Raw genomic sequence first — 20,055 nt, 5'->3', positions numbered from 1 at the left:
TCCAAGGACCTTGGTGGGGTGCTTACTCTTGGCTATATTTTCTGTATTAACATGTTTTGGTGGTTCATTGAGGAAAGGAACTATTTTTGTGTTATGGTCCTAATTGGGGACCTGCCTTGTTATGGGACTCGGTGAGACCCAGCCGGTTATGGGATAGTTTTAAAGGGCTTAGCCTAATAAGGGTGCAACTCGGTTCGGGTTGGGTGGGGTTGAGGCCAACCCGAACCCGACCTGAGGAACCATTTACTCAATGTGAACCCGATCCGACCCGAGTTCCAACTCGACCCGACCTGAGGAACCCTTTTGTCCAACCTGAACCCAACACGACTCGAGTTCTACCCGATCCAACCTAAGTTTTTAAGCTTACTAAAATAAAAAAAAATAAAAAAAAATGTCGGGTTTCACTTGGGTCGGGTTGCCCGAGCCCCCAACCCGAACCCAACCCGACTTTTTTTCGGGTTGACCTCGACCCTAGTTGCACCCCTAATCCTAATGCGTTGCATCAGCTCTTGGGCTTTTGGTGTTTTGGATAGGTACCAAACATTTGTTATCAGAGCACTACAATGTCATGTTTTCTAGTCATGGAAGGGTCGACATATGGAGACGACTACTTGGAAAGGACTAGATGGTAAAATAGGCAGAGTGAAAACTGTCAAAGTGAAAGTTACCAAGAGTGGGATGCCATAGGAGGGGCGACCTGTGGAAAAGGGCTATCAAAGTAGTCAAATGAGGGCTAAGTAGCGCAAAAGTATTCATAAAGGATAAGCATCGGTGTTCAGTATCAGCCAAAGAAAGATAAAAAAAGAGGAGCTCTTTCATCCACAGCAGTTGATCCTAGCCCATATGTTGCTGCTCGTGAGGAGGTTTCTGTTGGGGTCATGAATTGGAGATGGAAAAAACAAGATTTGTTTTCTCTGTTCTTTAGCCCCACCGTACTCTCCTCACTCACTGCCTTCTCAACTGGCTTTCTCACTATACCTCTCTACACCTTTTTTATCCTTGGGTAAATAAATATTCCATGAATTGTATTTTCATGGTTGCTACACATGCCCTTATTTAATTCGTATGCCACTGTTTCGATAAAAAAGGCTTTGAAAGGAAAATATTTCTAAAATTTCGTACGTTTATTACTTGCTAAAACAGGTAACTTTAACCAACCCTAATCAATTTTTACTTAGATGAACCTTCAATTTATGATAAGAGGAAATCCTTCTAAATCAACCATAATCATATCATTTCCCTCTAAATTGTGGAAAGAAAAATTTAGCCAGGAATTTTTTTTCCATGAGAAATGTTTTTCTTTCCTTCCAGAAAAAGCTTGATATGCTCATACCAACCTCTAATATATACAGAAAATATGCAAACAATAAACAACTCAAGAGACCCAATTCCAAATTATAGGAAATTGATATACATATTGAATAATTACAACTTCTAAAATTATTTAAAAATCCATATTGCAACTTCCCATATATTATCTTTACAACTTTAACCAACCCTAATCAATTTTTACTTAGATGGACCTTCAATTTATGAGAATATATCCCTTCTGTATCAACCATAATCATATCATTTCCCTCTAAATTGCGTAGAGAAAAATTTAGCAAAGAATTTTTTTCCATCAGAAATGTTTTTCTTGCCTTCCAAAAAAGCTGGCTATGCTCATACCAGCCTCTAATATGTACTGAATTTATGCAAACATTAAACAACTCAAGAGACCCAACTCCAAATTATAGGAAATTGACATACATATTGAATAAAAACAACTAAAATTATTGCAACTTACCATATATATTATCTTTGCTACCATCACAACTTATAATAGTCTAAGGCTGGCTTTCCATCCAATCCTTCCGCAAAAAAATATGCTCGAATATCTTGTACCAGTGCTTCTCTATATAGGGGCGGATTCTCATCACATAACAACTCCTTTATGGGTCCATAGGGCTTTTCTTCAGAACTACCAACGAAAAAGGAGGCCACCGAAACCCTAGGGCCAACATGGCTTGCTAAAACCCTATGTTTCACGCTTTTAAGCTTGTCATTGGTGATAAGCTACACAAAATCCATGGCCAAAAAAAGAAAAAACATTAATTAATTAAGTTGTTATTATAACCTGAAAAACAATAACAATGTCATATACACCACTCAAGGATGCATGCTACTTTTCATCTTCTTAGCATTTCTCTTGTAAATTCATGAAAATGATTTCATGACACTCTTCTTAGCAATTCTCTAGTTTTAGGATTGTCTCAAATAACCACTATAATGTTGCCATGTGTGCCAATGGTCTGATGGTTATTGATCAGGATTTGGATACGACAGCTGGATCGAACCATGTCTATTGGATTCATATCCTAAGGTTCGAACTTATTTCAGATCATCTGGGTAGCCACAAAATTCGATAGATCGTCTTAGGTCCGAAAAGAGGGAGCCAAGGTACGAAAATACACTAACCCCTAACTCTTTTTTTTGGACCATTAACCCTAAGCACTAACTTTGTGCAATGTAGGGAGGACCTAGGGCACTCTGATGGATAATGGCCTAGACTCAACAAGTGAGATTGGAAAAAAAGTTCTTCAAAAAGGATCCGACTGATTAGGAATCTAAGTGAATCTTAGCCAAAACATAGGTGGATTCAATCAGAAGTGGAACCATTGACACCCTCATAGAGTTGTGTTTACCATTTTCCTAAAAATCAGTAAGTACTAAAAAATTGTGGTACTTTTAATTTAAAAAAAGTTACTAATATCATGTTGAACATGAGGCACAAAACTGAAGGTTGTTAGAGACCTCCAAGAAATGGGCGTGTCGTACTAGCGGCTCTCAACTCACTAACCCTGTGAGCTCCGTTCTTGCAAGAGTGGAAGTGTAATCTTTTTACTTTTTATATACTACTTTCCCTACTTATGGATAATCATTTTCTACCAATGGGGAAGATGCGCAAGGAAACATACCTGTAAAATATCTCCAATGTTAACAACTAGAGCTCCGCGAAGAGGAGGTACATTGACCCAACACTGTTGATGAAGAACTTGGAGGCCACCGATATGGTCTTGGAGAAGAATGTTGAGGAAAGCCGAGTCGGTATGTTTGCTGGTTCCCAAAGTCAGTTCAGGCTCAGGGCATGTCGGATAGTAATGGCTCACCATGACCAGCGATTCTTGGCATTCAATGCGTTTAAGGTAGTCCGGGCCGAGCCCGATAGACTCTGATAGTAACTCAAAGACAGTATCTCCTAGTCTTTTGATATGCTTTGCATAGTTGATTATTATTTCCCTACAAATTGAGGACATTCCTTGATGGAAGGTTAAGAAGTAAAAACTCAAACCTTGGGTGTAGCTACAAAGTTCATATTACGAAATGATATGGCAAGGCAAATGTCGAAAAAAAATCTGGAAATGTTTAGGAAGAGTTCAAGAAAGATTAAGAAACTGAAAAGGCACATATTTTATTTTATCTAAGATTAAATAACGCATTCTCCAATCACTTAAGCTTTTGAAGTAAGTGGTTCAAAAATCCTTGATATTAAAAATTCACATGTAATGGCCAACCCAAAAGAGGAATTGCATGTGCCGCGTGTGAGCCAACCCTAAAAAGAGGGGCCACACGTGACGGGGAGTGAAGTATAAAAGATTAAATACCTCCATCTCCAACAGCTTAAGCTTTTGGAGTAATTGGTTATTTCAAATCTACATATACATGTACTATAGAATGTTTCTTAATAAGACAACGAAAATATAAAATGATGCTAACTTCTTGTGTTGGCTAGATTAGAATGTGAGTTTGGTTTCACTAGAATGATTTTTTTTTAAAGAAAACTTACTAATAATATGCGAGAATTATTTATGAAATCCGAATTTGATTTGGAGAAATCACATATAATTCGAAAAAATGGTGAAATTTTCAGATTTTTATGCTTTAAAAGTTTAAAATAACAAATTCAAGAGTTTTTCAAGAATTTTGAATTATTCATAGAATTGTGTAACTACCACTGTAGGGCATATGTAGAAAGTAAAATTGTGTCTTGCTAAACTTGAGAGAGTGAGAGAGAGAGAGAGAGAGAGAGAGAGAGAGAGATTACCACATGCTCACGCAGAAGGCTTGGAAGAAGAAAAGAGCATAATTGATTAGGTGGCCTAAAGTCTAAAGTTGTTGGCTTAGGAAAAGTTATGGAAGTGAGATATTCGCCTACTTTTCTTCCTTGAGATTTTAAAAATATCGCATTATTTTCATTTTTATCATTTTCGGCTAAGAAAATCTAGTGATTGTTTTACAAAATTATTTTTTATATTTTTTTCTTAAATTAAATATTTTTATATAGGAAAGTGTATATTCGCCCCCTTAATTTTCTTCCCCGGGTCATTCGGTGTATTTTTGACGGTTGAGAAAATCGGTCCGGAAAATCCAATATTATTGTGCATAAATAAACAGAAAAGTAAAATTAAACGAAAGCCAAAGATGAATTCAGAGGTTTTACGTGGTTCGGCTAAGATGCCCACACCTAAGGGGGAGAACCCGATCTTCAACTATGAGAAAAACAAAATACAAAGATTACAATGGATTAACTCAAACCCACAACCCTTTCCTTGCTTCACTCAACCAAGCCCGTACATAAGAGAAACCCGATAAGAAAAACCATGACAAGAGGAACCCGAGAAAGAACAACCCAAGAAAAAACCATGTTCTTCTTTCTCTCTCCTTCTTTTTCTTTCTTTTCCCTATCTCTTTCACCTCACGCCCAACCTCTTTGCCGCCACACTCTTGGTCGTGTAAAGAAGAGGCTTCTGTATCCCTGGATTTTCCTAAAACCTAAAAACCCAAAGTTTCCATTTTGCCTCCCGTCCTAAACAGGAAACTAGTGACTTTCCCAACACTGACAACTCCTTTTATACCAGAAAGGGGTGGCCCAGAGGAAAAAGGGGTAAAACATATCATTTCCCTTTTATATATTTTTAAATATTTTTTTCCAATTTTTTTTCTTGATAAAATCCTTTTTTAAAAGTTACCAAAGATATACACATGCCCAGAAAACTTATGAGACAAATATTTGTGACTACTAATTTTCCGGTGCATACACTCATCACGGTCAGACATTCATGTTAAAAGAAAGTGATTATGAGTTGGGCATACAACTTGCGTGGAAGACCTTCCTCACAAGATGATGATGCTTGGAAATACAACCTATTTGATCACCACACAACCATAATTAATCAAAAACTGAAATGGGATTTTTACACTAACCACTTGGTGTATATCCCACGCACTACACCATCTTTTCATTTCATCTGCTTCATGATATTTTTGTAGCAAATTCGAAAAAATTCAGGCCATGTTTGGCAGCCATAAAACTTTTTTTTTTCCCATGGAATGTTAGTTTGTCAAGTGCCAAGAGAGGGGTAAGGAGAAGTGGCTAAAAACAGGGAAAAATAAATCCTATATGGAGTGGATTTCCCCCCTTTTTTCAGCCTTTTTCTTGTCCTCTCATCATCCACCCTCCCTTACCATTGGTAAGCTAATATTCATTAAAAAAAATTTCATGGTTGCCAAACATTACCTCAATGAAAAAAAAAAATACCTGCAAAGTGGAGGCAATTCTTCAGGGTCTAGTCCATTAAAAACACACAAGAGAGAATCCCTCCAATTCGCAGCTCGTGATCGGAAAAGATCAAAATTCGTGGAAAATTTCACTCTTCTCTTGGGATCACGTGAATAGAATTCCATCTTCACCTCGTTTGGTTGCTCATTAAAACTACGAATTCCTTCAATCATCTCATCAAGTACTTGAATTGGAATTCCATGATTTACCATTTGGAAGAAACCCCATGTCTCCGATGCCGTCCTTATTTCATCAATGATATCTGACCGTCGATCGCCTTTGATGCCTTCAAGATCTATGATCGGAACCTGATGGTGGGTGTTACTTGAATCTGAGGCTTTGGGTCGGTTTTCTAATGGGTGGATGAAGAATCTAGGTATTTTGATCAGGCCAGAATCTACGAGTCCTTTCACACCGATTTTTGAGTCGTCAAATTCTTGGACCGCTTTCGTCCGATCGTAATCTGACCCAATTCCGGCAATGAGTTCTTCGGCGGCACCGGCAATAGTCATCTTGGCTTGAGGTTGAGATCAGTGACGTTGAGATCAGTAAGGGATAGAGTTTTTCAAACTCTCCCAAGACACTTGTGATATATATTGCAAGTAATGACATCCACATAAGTGCAAGCATTACATGCATAAGAAGCTTAATCTTTTTGTCTTTATTCCCTTTTCCACACCTACTTTTTGTATCCCATTCCAAAAGTTGAACAAAAAGCAAAAAGCCAAAAACAAAGGCGCTGATATTCCCCCGCGACGGCTGGCTAACGTTTTCCCACCATTTGACCCCTCTCTCTCTCTCTCTCTCTCTCCACACACACACACACAACAAGAACAGTTGGTGGGCCAACAGAAACCGTCGGTGGAATGGTGGGCCCATCTTTGAACAATGTAGGCCCCGCCCATACCCCACCATAGGATAATCCAAACCGTCCATTTGATGGGCCATAAACGTAAATAGGTTGCGTCCCAAAATATTATTTCCATAGGTTGATACTAGCCCTCCGATCTAAATAGAAACTACATCTTATGCAACCTCTATAGATTGTAGGGTTGTGATCATCCAACGGAAATTTTTTTTGGGGCACAACCTATTTACATTGTGTCCCATCAAATGGACGGCTCGGATCATCCTATGGTCTGGACAGTACACTTCATTTTCAAAAATATGGGTGGGGACTAAATTGGTACGAACCACACCATAGGATGATCCAAACCATGGACGGCTTGGATCATCCTATGTTGCGGACGGTACGCTTCAATTTGAAAAATATCGGTGGGGCCTACGATTGGGCCTTAATGTTAGTGTACAACCAACTCCATAGGATTATCCAAACCATGGACGGCTTGGATCATCCTATGTTGTGGACGGGGCTTAATGTTACTGTACGACCACTAGACCTGGCAAACGGGCGGGTCGGGCCGGATTTGACCCGGCCCGTACGGGTCCGGGTCAAACGGGCCGGGTCAAAGTGACCCGGAAAATATTACGGGTCATTGACATTGGACCCGCACCCGGCCCGCGGGTCACCCGGATTTTTTACGTATTTTTTAAGAGTTTTTTTTATTTATTTAGGGATTTGCTAGCCACCTTCTCCTGGGCTATTTTTCGGCTTGTAGCCTCTCCTTTGCTGCAAAGATTGTGTGAAGTACGGTCTGGGCAAAGGTTGCTAGCCAGAAGAGAAGTAATCATTACGGATTTTGCAAGATTCTCAGAATTAACTAAGTTTGAAATGAAATATTACCGTAAAAAGGACACAAGTAGAAAAATTACCTAAAAAATACCAAAATGATGTAGTAAAATATGACAATTACCAAGAAAAAAACACGCTTTTAACTTTTCTACGGGCACCCGCGGGTCCACCCGACCCGGCCCACTTTTGACGGGCCGGGTGGACCCGCGGGTCAATTTCAAACGGGTCATCAATCGGTGACCCGGACCCGTAATTTAAGGGGCGGGCCGGGTGGACCCGCGGGTCCGGGTCACTTTTTGCCAGGTCTAACGACCACAGGATGATCCAAACCATTCATTTGATGGGCCAACCCTTTTGGGGGCACAACCCATTTACGTTATGGCCCATCAAATGGACGGCTTGGATCATCCTATGGTCTGGTTGTGCACTTCATTTTAAAAAATATGGGTGGGGCCTAAATTGGGCCTTAATGTTACTGTACAAATCACACCATAGGATGATCCAAACCATGGACGGCTTGGATCATCCTATGTTGTGGACGGTACGCTTCAATTTGAAAAAATATAGGTGTGGCCTATGATTGGGCCATAATGTTACTGTACGACCAACTCCATAGGATTATCCAAACCATGGACGGCTTGGATCGTCCTATGTTGTGGACGGGCCTTAATGTTACTTTACGACCAACTCCATAGAATGATCCAAACCATTCATTTGATGGGCCACAATGTAAATAGGTTGTGCCCCAAAAATCATTTCCATAAGATGATCACAACCCTACAATCTATAGAGGTTGCATAAGATGTAATTTCTATTTAGATCGGAGGGCTAGGATCAGCCCATGGAAATGATATTTTGGGATGCAACCTATTTATGTTTATGGCCCATCAAATGGACGGTTTGGATTATCCTATGGTGTGGGATGGGCGGGGCCTACATTGTTCAAAGATGGACCCACCATTCCACCAACGGTTTCTGTTGGGCCCACCAACTGTTCCTGTTGTGTGTGTGTGTCTAGAGAGAGAGAGAGAGAGAGCGCCCGACCGACCGGTCAAATGGTGGGAAAGTGACATATACGTTAAATCCTAACGTTTAACGTTAGCCAGCCACCGGGGGGGAATATGGAGATGGTCTTTTGCAAGGGCGTCCTTCACTTTTATCTTTCCACAAAAAAATTCAAGAATCACTGTTTACAAACCATGGAGATGGTCTTTTGCAACGGCGTCCTTCACTTTTATCATTCCACAAAAAAATTCAAGAAAAAACAAACAAGTTGCCAAGCAGCTTTCATGTAACTACCAAAATTTCTAAGCATTTAAGATCTGTATAGATGACTCTCATAGCTATTGCTCAAAATACCCTTTTTTATGACTCTGAAATATGCAAAATTAAAAAAAAAAAATAGATGCAGTTGGGTAATGTGGACCCATTATATGGGACCACCCTTGAAGCAGTATTTTTACAAGGTCACCCCTGTTTTTGGTAGGTTAGTTGGATTGAACCTCCGACCTCAGGGCTGAAGAACGTAGCCTTTACCAATTAAGCTAGAGGCTCAATCCTACAAGGGCTCCCTTGTAGCTGTATTTTTTTACACTTTTTGGATGGAATGTTGATAGCATTAAATCATTAGTAGACCCCTAAAAGCCAATTAAAGTGTAAAATAAATTGATTTAAAGCCATTATCAAAATGTGGTCGGATAGATATGAGTTGTCTGTATATATTTGGAACATCATCCTCTTTTCTTCCCTAATCCGCCCGCTCTAGTGTGTTTCTGACTACCATTTTGCACCTCAAGCAGGTGGCCAAAGGAACATAAAAGGGCAAATATATATTTTCCCATTATATCATTAGAAAAATATGAGTGGAAGAAGTACAATTGAGGCCCGCTTCTTTAATGATCCTAACCATTTATCACCACATCATAGGTGAGCTCTCATCCAATGATTTCTAAGATTCAATTTGTGGAGGCTTTCTTGATGAATATATTCAATTGTTTTTTGTATCCCGTCTCTTTAGTGTTCCCAATAGGAGATTTAAATCGTCCAGTTGAGATGAATTTTGTTGCATAGCGAATTTTTGGAGGCTTTCTTGATGAATATGGACAATTGATTTTTGTCTCATGTCTCTTTAGTGGTCCCAATGGGAGGATAAAATCGTCCAATTGAGATGAATTTGTTGCATAGCCAATCAATGGCATGGCCCAACAGATAAATGGTTTTGATTATTGAACAATCGAGCCCCATTATTAAAAATATTATGCAAAAATGATAAGCCAAGTATTAGAAGGGTTGTTTAACCTCTGGACAAAATCGCTATGCGCAGCGGAATAAAATCGCATAGTATAATAATTAATTTTCAATTCTGCCCTTAGCCCAGAATTTCTAGGAACTGGATTATATTTTGGAGATAAAATAAACAGATAAGAACATACCTTTGTAGAAATTACCACGAAGAAGATCGTCTGCTTAATCTACTCCTCGAATCGTCACGAATGAGCTCTTCTTCGCGAACGCCACAAGTTGATTCGATGGGATCCTTTGTTCTTTACACAAAGGGATAGAATAACTCTTGTTTTATTTAGGGATCTGATTTAAATCAGATCTAATGGATGGGATTATCTTAATTGTAGATGGAGCTTTAATGGTGAAGAACTTGAAGTAATGGAGAGAGAGATGGACAAACGTTTTTACTTTTGGGAGGTTTTCCAAAAGCAATATTCTTCTTCTAAAAACCTAACGTCCACCCTTGCTTATACATTTGAAGTTTGTATTTGTTTTGCCTTCTTGAAATCCTAAAAGATCTCACATAAGATTTATCCAAAGTTGTGTGCAACTTTTCTAACTTTTAAAAATGCAACATTTTCAACTTTTAAAAATACAAAGTCCAACAATTATTGGACTTTTTTGGATGCCCAAGTTTAGGGCTCCACACGGTTCGGACCGGTTCGGTTTAGGGAGTTTATTTGAACCAAACCAATCACATCGGTTTGGAGAAAATCCAAACCATAACCAAACCGATCGGGAATATAACTGAACCAAACCAAACCGATTTTGACCTGTTCGGTTCGGTTCGGTTCACGGTTTATCCGGTACAAATCCAAATAAAGTAGTTAAATACATTTATCTATAAAAAAAAAGGTTTATCTATCCAAATCGACCATCAACGGTGTGCAACGAGACCGGCAAGCTCTCTAAGTAAGCTCTCTCTGCCTTTCCTCTCTCTCTCTCTCTCAACAAAAAATGAAGAGACCTCTCCCTCTCTAACTCTAATCGAGGCCTTGTAAAGGGGATGATATATTCGCCCCCAGCTGCCCCCTTCCCTTTTTTCTTCTCTTGGACAGCCCCTCTAAGTATTTAGGACTATTCTTTTTACACTTCTAAGGCGTGGTCTAAGGGGAAGGTGTGAATGTATTCGAATACAGGGAATTGATATAGACACACCTCCCTTGTTTAAATCACCCCTCTTCTCTTTGCAAATGAAATAACACATCTTAGATTTGATAATGACACAAAATCAGTTCATCTTTTCCTCCATTTATCGGTTCGGTTCGGTTAATTTTCGGTTTAAAAATCTAAAACCGTGAACCAAACCGATGGGATCGGTTCGGTAAAATTCTAAACCGTGAACGAACCAATGCCGAGAAAAACCAAACCGAACCAAACCAAAAGGCCCGGTTCGGTTCGGTTTATCGGTTTGGTCAGTTTTTTGTGCAGCCCTACCTAAGTTGGGCGTGTGATTTGTTTAAACACAAATTTGTTTGCATATAAAACTCCATAAAAATCTTCTAAAAGATCTCCCATAATACCTTCAAGTGTTGGAACGAATTCTAAGGAAAAAAGTTTCCTTATGTAACTGTGGACCCCGATCCTGAGGACGCAGTGAGGGAACGAGTCCCCCCGTCGGTCCTTTGGGATCTCCACATGAAGGAGAGCTCTACCAAGGAACTCTTGAAATGGTGCCACCCCCGTAGCATAGCACGAGTGGTGATAAAAATGTGATACCTCTTGATCCGGAGCTAGGGCTCGAAACCAAGACGTACCTAAAATAACTCGGAGTCGCCATCCATGGATAGGGCATGGAACCCCAAAAACAAATCTTCTGTGCAATGGATAACCAGAAATATATGTGGGTCTGTGCCTGATTACGGATGAGGAAGGTCCGAAGAGCATCTCAATCCGCCCGAGTGCGAGCACTTGGTTTCTTATGCCATTTATTTATTAACTTTGAAGAGTCTTGGGCGAAAATCAAGTGAAATAGGAACAAATATCCCCGAGAAAAAAGTCTACCTAAAGCATGCATGACCCGGGGATAGAAATAACAAGCGCACACAAAATAATAAAAGATAAGTATCACCTAAGCATAGCTAAGTTATGAGTGACATGCCTAATGAGTGTCTAAGTTCTGGTGGACAAACACATGCATGCTACAGCTAAAGGTATAAGGTCTGTACAAAAAAGTAAGAAAACACAACAAAACATACAACATTACTCGATACTACACATAATATAATACAACAAACCCTAAAACTCTAAATGTTTTCGCCTGATTCTTTGGATGGTCTGGTATTCATCCAAAGCCGCCTACGTATCCCCGCCTACACGAGAATCAAGGCAACGTAGTTCTTCGCTCCTATTCTAAACTATGATGCCTAAGACATCTTGACCACTAAACTAGACTCGACCTAAAAGACCCGACTGGTTTTTAAATTTTTTGTAACATTAATTAGGTTAAAATGGATTGTGAATTTTAGGATTTCCTATATCCCTAACTAAATGCGAGTTAGCCTTAAACTAATGCAGGTGGTTCCTATATCCTATGTGCAACTAGGCTATATGTCCTAAGAAAAACAATGGGCGGACTAGAGCATCCTAAATCTAGTCATCAGTCGGCGAAGAGTATCGCCAACTTAAACTCCTAGGTAGGACACACTCCTAACTCTAACACAAACGCAAAACACTAAAACAAATACAAACAAAGGACACAACACAAACAAGGACAAACTCCTAACCTTAAAGCTCCATCTAGGACAAAAATCCTAATTATGGAGGAAGAGATTTTCGAAAACATATTTCATGAAGGATTTTTGTATTTTTAAAAAAGGTTAAAATGATTTATTTACAAAGTTTGAGGGTTTGAAAAGATTTATTTACAAAATTTGACTGAACTTGGGATCTTCATCCCTTTGACTGAACTACGTACCTAGTGGGAGAGGATCAAGCCAACGTAGTTTGGAAACATACTTTCCTAATACGCTCCTAACACTTTTGATGATTTTGAAGTTTTTTCTGATTTTCAAATGTTTCGATGTTTTTGAATTTGCAATTTCTAATGTTTTTGTAATTTTAACATATTTCAATATTTTTGAATTTTTTTTTAAAAATATTTCAAATGTTTTTGGTGTTTTTAAATGTTTCAAAACCCGTTAAAAATGGAACAAACCAAACAGCATACTAGGGCCAAACCCTAGGGCTCAAAGGGAAACCCTAAACAAGTAAACTAGCGTCAAGTGAAATGATCCCAAAATGAGTAAATTAATATCCCCAAACAAGTAAACAAGTGTCCGAAGGTAAATGAAAATGGATAAGATCCCAAGCAAGCAAACAAACAAACATCTCACTATGAAAGCTAAGATCCCAAATAGGTAAACTTTAACAAGACCGAGCTAGTCTCTAAAAGAGATAAGGAAACAATGTCTAAAGGGGGTACTAATAAGACCAAACATGTCTAACAACTCTATAAGAGTGGAGACAAATAAACCAAAATATGACTACTACAAGAAGAAGAGATAGACTGGGCAAGTCTACTAGACACAGGTGGGCTCCAAGTAACTTTATCATTGCCCTTGCAATGATAAATAAGAATACGGATCTAAAAGACTTAGTTAGTCTTTAACTTAACTGGGGGTTTAACCTGAGACTTGGATAGTCTCTTAAGTGTGACTCACTAATGAGACAAATGATGCCTCCTAAAATGGAAAACTCATGAAATTTGAAAGGTCTAGACATGATTTAGAAGTGATTATAGTAGTTTAAATGTCTAGGTTGACATGTAGGACGGGTTCCATTCATTTAGCATAAAAAAAATGAAAGCATTCTACACAACATGCAATTTTCACAAATAAGGTTCTAAAATGCAAAGTAAATAATGAAAATTGATCAATATATAATTTGTAACTTACTAGCATGCTTATCATATCCCAACACAAGCATTAGAATCAATATAGGCTCAAAACAATATATAAAAAGGTGAAATTTCCACCAAACATGTAATTTTCACCAAAAAGGATAAAAAATGCCAAACAATGGAGATATTTCAATATATGATTTAAAACTTGTTAGCATACTCATCATATCTAACTATAAGCATCAAAAATGATTTTAGCCCAAAATATCCTTAAAAATAATAAAAGGCAAAATCACAACTAAAGATGCAATTTTCACGAAAATGACCCAAAAATGACAAGTAAATTATGGAAAATATTCAAAAGATGATTCATGACTTGCTACCAAGCTCAAAACATCCGAAACAACTACTAAAAATGATTAGAGCTCATGTTATCCATGATTTTCAAGAAATTGCACAGTTATGTCATATAGTGTGAAAAATACAACTTTGCATTGACTTTTGGACCCCTCAAACATCAAAACCATAAAAAACTCTACTAATCAAAATTGTAAATATCAGCATGAGTGACATTCTCTCAGTTGAACAGTTCATTCGGATCCGGCTGGAAGTGATCGAAAAATGGCCGCTTCCGATCCATCGCCATGAAAAGACATATTAGTGTTTCAGCTGAAAGTTCGCGCTCAGTTTTGACACTCAAAACATTATTTCTGAAAACTTTGCTCAACAACAAAGTTTAGGAACAACTTTGTCTTCTACGGCTCTGGCTAGATCCGGCCAGAAGCGCCCCAAAAATAGCCGACAAATAGCAAACACAATTTTTCCAGAAAACTAAAATTTTAAAAGTGGTTTTTGACACACCAAACATTGTTTTTGGAAAAATGAACACACTGATAAAGTTTTAGAAAATCTTGTGGCGAACAACTTTGTCTTCTACGGCTCTGGCCGAATCCAGCTAGATCTTCATATGGGACATATTTTTAAATATATTTTAGTAGATTTTAGCCTTAGGTTGCTAGATCCAACCATTTTAAGCATTTTCCACTTAGACTTTTTATTTTAGGGTAGATTTTCAAAGAAAACTCAAAATCTACTAACCCTTGATGCAAAAAACTAAAATTTCAGCTAAAATTGAGTAGATCTTGAAGCTTTTGATGTGAATTCCAGCAGCCTTGAGCTTCTCCTTTGATTTCCTCCTTTGCTAGCTCTTTTTCTTCTTATTTCTCTCTCTAGAAAGCTCTCTTTCTCTCTCTAAAAAGCTCTCTCCCTCTCTCTCTAGAAAGAGATTAAAATCCTAATCTTTTTTTTAAAAATGAGAGCTCAAATGCTCTATTTATAGATTTTTTCCTTAATTTTTCGCCCCCTTCTTCCTCAGGACACCCCTTCTTAGTATATTATAACTTGCTTGTATAGAGAATATGTGGGTCTAGTAGAAAAAGTTTAATGAAAAATTAAGCAAATGAATTTCGGCCATTTTCATTGTCCAGGGACACCCCTCACTGCAAATTACACACGTTTTATTTCTCCCAGGCAAGCCCCTGGTTGGGATAATACACCCCCCTTCTGTTACACTATACCACACAATGCTACAAACTACACTCGTCTTATTTGCCATTTCATGGCGGATTTTGACGAAATTTTAAAGGGACCTAAATGGGATCCTAACCTACTCTATGGGTGCAATTTGGGACTCTAGTTCATTCATTTGGTAGGAAAATTTATTCAAAAGCAAATTCTTAGGGTTCGGTCAAAATGGGGTGTCTACATCAACTAGTATTCCTTTTAATTTAATTATATTAAGATAATAATTACAATAATAATAATAATAATATCTTCCAATAATACCGTCAAGTGTTGAACGAATTTTATTTTTAGGCCACTTTGATTAACAATCTCCCACTTGCTCTCACCATGAAATTTTGTCTAATAGGGTTAAATTCAAATATTTATTTAATTCTTCTAATTAAATAAATGATTCCCATCCAATGGGAAGGAGGCTCCATCGAATTACAGTATATAACCTATAATACCTCTTTTGGTTAACACTTAACCAATTTGGTATTCCTAATCTATCCCATAGTGTACATACACTATGATATCCGTTCCCTTTGTATCAAATGCCACGAAACAAGTTTGTTTGTGTAATCAAATAAATGCGAGACCCTTATTCGACATCTTTCTCCCTTAGACCGGAGGAGAAAGGTCTTCTGGCATCTTTCTCCCGTACAGCAGAAGAGAAATGTCTTCTTTCATCTTTCTCCCGCACACCGGAAGAGAAATGTCTTCTGGCATCTTTCTCATGTACACCGGAAGAGAAATGTCTTCTTTCATCTTTCTCCCGTACATTAGAAGAGAAAGGTCTTCTGGCATCTTACTCTCGTACATCGGAAGAGAAAGGTCTTGTTTCTTTTGAGTCTCCTGAAAGAGACTCAAAAGTATTTCTCTCATTTTTAGATGAAGTCTGCAAAAATGGAAAGAGAAATGTTAGTTCTGAAAATATTTACCTCTTCTTTCTTTCTCTCTTTACTTCGTTTGCTCTTCCTTTCCGTAACCTTTTTTTTTTCTTTCTTCTGGCTACGTGTCCGTCTCCGATCTCCGCCACGAGCATCGGAGAAAAGCTTGAGCCCGCAGAGTTCGATGAGTGGATCCGAGAGGTCGACGTTAGATCTGATGGTAGGATCCGTTATGATCTCTCTCAATCTGATTGCCTCCTCTGTTTCGCCCAATCTCGAACCAAGGTTTGTTTTAATCCCTTTGTAATTCTTGTAATTTTATTTTCACACAGGCCCTGTTTGGATTGCAAGATAAACATTTCTGACGTATATATATATATATATATATATATATATATATATATATATATATATACAATTGAGATGGAAATAATATGGTTGTGATTAATTTAGAGGATTTCATCTTAAATTAAAGCTCCCTTTAAGTAAAAATTGAATGGGATTGGTTCAAGTTATCTTTTTTTTCATGTGTAAATAGAGTGGGTAATTTTAGAAATATTTTTCTTTTCCAAACTTTTTCACATAATTTTTGCGATTCAAATATAGTTTGTGTTCTTGCTAGTGGAGGTATGCATCTTGGCAGAACCATGTAAAATCTCGGTGTTGGGAATTAGCATTAATAAACCGTTAATCCCAAGGCCTTCCCCCTCCTAATTATGTTAATTTAATTATCTAGGGTAGCTGTGGTGAGGAGAGGGACAAAGGTGTCTGTCCAGTTGGGGAGTTCTGAATAGCCAGCAATAGTAATCGTACTCTGAGGGGAAAACATTGGATCGGATTCCCTTATCATACAAACTGCAGGAGGATCTTCTTCCTTCTTGGCCTGTTCCCAACTGACATTGGTGACATCAAGATGGAAACCAGTGAGATAGACACTGCCTTCCGCTGACTCCCCATGAGGATCTGACAGAATGACGCCAACTTCTAAGTCTTCGTCGCCTCGAACGGTGATAACTCTGTCACCTTTCATGAATTTGAGATTCTGATGTAAAGAAGAGGGTATAGCTCCCACTTTGTGAAGACAAGGTCGTCCTAACAAGAGAGATTGAGAGAAACCGAACTGGTGCTCTGGGACATCGTCATAAGGTTCTTCCTCGTGACACCTATCATTAGTATCGCCTTGACAAAATTGGGTGTCTACACCCGCGCTATTCGCTCTTTGCGGGACGCCATTATTTTGAGCCGGTGAGGGCCCAAAAGTTAATTCTGATACGCGTCTATTTATCATGTCTCCGCCTCCATGATTCGGTCCCGGGCTGGTGATTGCAGCGGACGGTCGGTGATTTACCAGCCTTCTGTTGGGAGGGTTCCTTCCTTCGGGGGATTCGTCCTGCTCCTCCGCTAAAGGCAGGTCCCTCACATCAGTGATTAATGGGGGACCGTTCATGTTTTGAACCATCGGTGAGGGAGGTGGTAAGCATTTCAACACTTCTTGGAGCGCGGTAGAAACACTATGGACTTGTGTTGCCAATTGGTTGAACATTATCATGGTAACTGGAGTCGTATCGTCATTGGCGGGAGCTTCCACAGGAATGGAAGTGCTAGGGATTGTAGCTTGCCCTGGCTCCTAGTCATCACTCCTTCACCTTGCGGATTAACTGTGGCGGATTTTGAGGCTTTTGATATCGAATTCATCATGGTCCCAACGATGGCACCAATCTGATGATGCCAAAATCTGCTTGTACGATCTAGCGGTGGTAGAGATAGTCCTGTAAGAGCAGTACACTCACAGAAAAAGTGTTAGCGGGCCCAGAGTTGTGGCTCCGGACGGCCACTTCGACACTCAAGTCAGAAATCGGTATCACAGGAAAAGTGAAAGGAAAGAGATGACGCCTAGATGCGTTACCAACGAGTGTGAATGAATCCGTTGTGAGTGTGAGGGTCCCTTTTTATATATAGAGAGGGTCCACAACGTAATAAGAAACATACCGTTTTAGAAGTCTTGCCTAATTGGTCGACTTCCCCGGGAGACAAGTTTATATTTATTTTTATAGATATATATCCTATTTCCCTGAATAAGTAAGTTTCTTTTAATTGAGATCTGTTCTGTAGGGAAGGTTGCCGCCTCACTCAAGGATTCCTCCTCGGGGACGGTTTCCCTTTTAGATATGTTACTATGTTTAAGGAGTAGAAAAGGATCAGCGATGACCTCTCTTCTTATCATATATGAGTCGGTTTCTAATGATATGGAGTGCCCCGTGTCATTCATCCACGGAAGGTACCGATTTTACCCCTAACATATTTGTCACGCCCCAAACCCCACCCTGGCGTAGGACGTGGCAACGTTGTACACCTGCAAAGCAAGCTCTACAAGTATACAAGGCTAGCAAAACAATATCAGAACCACTCATAACATAAACTAAACAATACTGTCTTATATAAATTTAGAACAAAGTCTTGCTATTACACAATACTCACTATGCTAGATTTAATAGATTCCAATAGTTGACGATGCAACTGCACTGTCTGTCTGAGACTTCCATGAGGATTCAAAAGCTGAAAATTGTTAAAGCTCAGTCAGCTGAAAATCTCAGTACATAATAACGCACTACAAAAATGGGGTCAAAGCATGCTACATAGAGAGGGTCGATAGGTAAACGAAAATGGCAAAAGCTACACATGAGGTGCATGGTGCAAATACAATATATGAGAGCAACGCTTACGAAGTCATATTTCAAAGTATCACATCAAAGAGGGTCTTAATAAGAGAAGTCACAAAGTCTTAAGAGATCACTGAAAGCAATCAAAAGGCACAAAGTAACCCAAAGGTCATCGGCTTAGCCCAAAAAGCATGTTATTTTATCCGACTTCCCGCGGTTCGAAGCTGGTTTCTGAGTCCATATACCTGTTGACAGGGTCAGCGAATAGCACCCACTGATGGGACCCAAAAGCCAATGTATATTTTTTTGGTGGGTTAAAAAAAGCCAATGTATTACCTTCTTTGGTGCGGGCCCTTAGAGTTCACATATAAACCTAACCCTCCACAAAAGGTATCCACATAAACAAAAGGTCCAAAGATACGTACAAAGTTCCAAAGATTGTGGTTCACGTTGGTTCCACAAGGTTTTTCAAAATAATGGGGTATACAATGATGAAAAGGTTCTTATGTCAGAAAGGGTCACATATTCAATACGAAATTCGTAGGTTGCCAATGAGTACAAAATTCAATAGATCGTATTTCAGTGAAGGATAAGCATGCAACACCCAAATCAAAAGCTAAGGTTATCAGAGGTTTCATATATTCAAAGAGATTATAGAGTTAAGATCAAAAGGCATATCGTTGAGTAGTGAATCATAACACTAAAGTAGTACGAAATTACGTACCTTGATATCGAACTACTTTTCTTTTTATAATCAGCTACAATCAAGAGTATGAATATTCTCCTTAATTTCACTCCTATCAGGCATATATATATCCTTCTACTGACACAAGACATCATTTGGTGCCTCTTCGAAAAAGAATAGGTAAACCGTCCTAGGGTTCTTTTTAGTATTTTAGAATTATCATCATTATAGAGTCTTCAAAAATTTTTGAACCTATTTTTAACAGAAAGTACTCTTTTCTGGCATGTCCGTATAGTACAAGAGCGTCGAAAACAGACTAGAAACGAAGAAGTTATGAATTTTTGAAGTTTCACAATTTCTTTGCCATAATTCCAGATTCGTCCCCGATTTTACCAAAACTTCTATGGACCAAACTGTCTCGTTTTAGCTCCGATTCGCATGTGTCGGATCCGTTGGATTTGTATCGACGAGAGGAATCCAACTAATCTAATTTTATGCTCGAATCGACACATATAATTATTGTAAAAATAATCTAAACATTTTGTTTCGACCCTTCAAGACAAACTTTTCTAAAACACCAAAAGGATCCGATTTTGGGCTCGTTAGGGATTCCATAACAAAGTGAATCCTAAGGAAACCGAGATCAGTCATAAGGCACATATTAAACGAAATAAAACCTTCGCTTTCATCTTTTTAAGATCACATAATCCTTAGTTTAGGGTTTCTAATAACATAAATAAATAAAGAACATAGTTCTTACCTTGATCTTTTCTTTCTTCTTCCAAAACTCGATCTTGTCTTTCTTTCTCATGAAAATTCTCTCTAGAGGCTGTAGAAAACG

General features: G+C 38.6%; 1 protein-coding gene across 2 annotated transcripts; it reads right to left on the bottom strand.

Annotated features, from left to right (window-relative positions):
- Positions 1-1,358: 1,358 nt before the first annotated feature.
- Positions 1,359-6,201, bottom strand: LOC143882341 (1-aminocyclopropane-1-carboxylate oxidase homolog 1-like). 2 transcript variants are annotated; one of them, XM_077385884.1, is made up of 4 exons: positions 5,579-6,201; positions 2,958-3,279; positions 1,774-2,055; positions 1,359-1,629 (listed from the first exon to the last, which is right to left on the bottom strand). In XM_077385884.1, exons 1-3 carry the CDS (start codon positions 6,109-6,111, stop codon positions 1,810-1,812), a joined length of 1,101 nt encoding a protein of 366 aa, XP_077241999.1. In that variant the 5' UTR covers positions 6,112-6,201; the 3' UTR covers positions 1,359-1,629; positions 1,774-1,809. The 2 variants fall into 2 exon arrangements, with proteins under 2 accessions (XP_077241999.1, XP_077241998.1); XM_077385883.1 differs by having other exon boundaries at positions 1,359-2,055.
- Between the last annotated feature and the right edge of the window lie 13,854 nt (positions 6,202-20,055).

The sequence above is a fragment of the Tasmannia lanceolata genome, unplaced genomic scaffold (assembly GCF_043159265.1).
Source record: "Tasmannia lanceolata isolate RefF3 unplaced genomic scaffold, GAP_Taslan_0.1 ptg000007l, whole genome shotgun sequence".
Taxonomy (NCBI): Eukaryota; Viridiplantae; Streptophyta; class Magnoliopsida; order Canellales; family Winteraceae; genus Tasmannia; species Tasmannia lanceolata.
The sequence above is the reverse complement of the archived record's forward strand: the minus strand, read 5'-3'. Positions and strand labels throughout refer to the sequence as shown.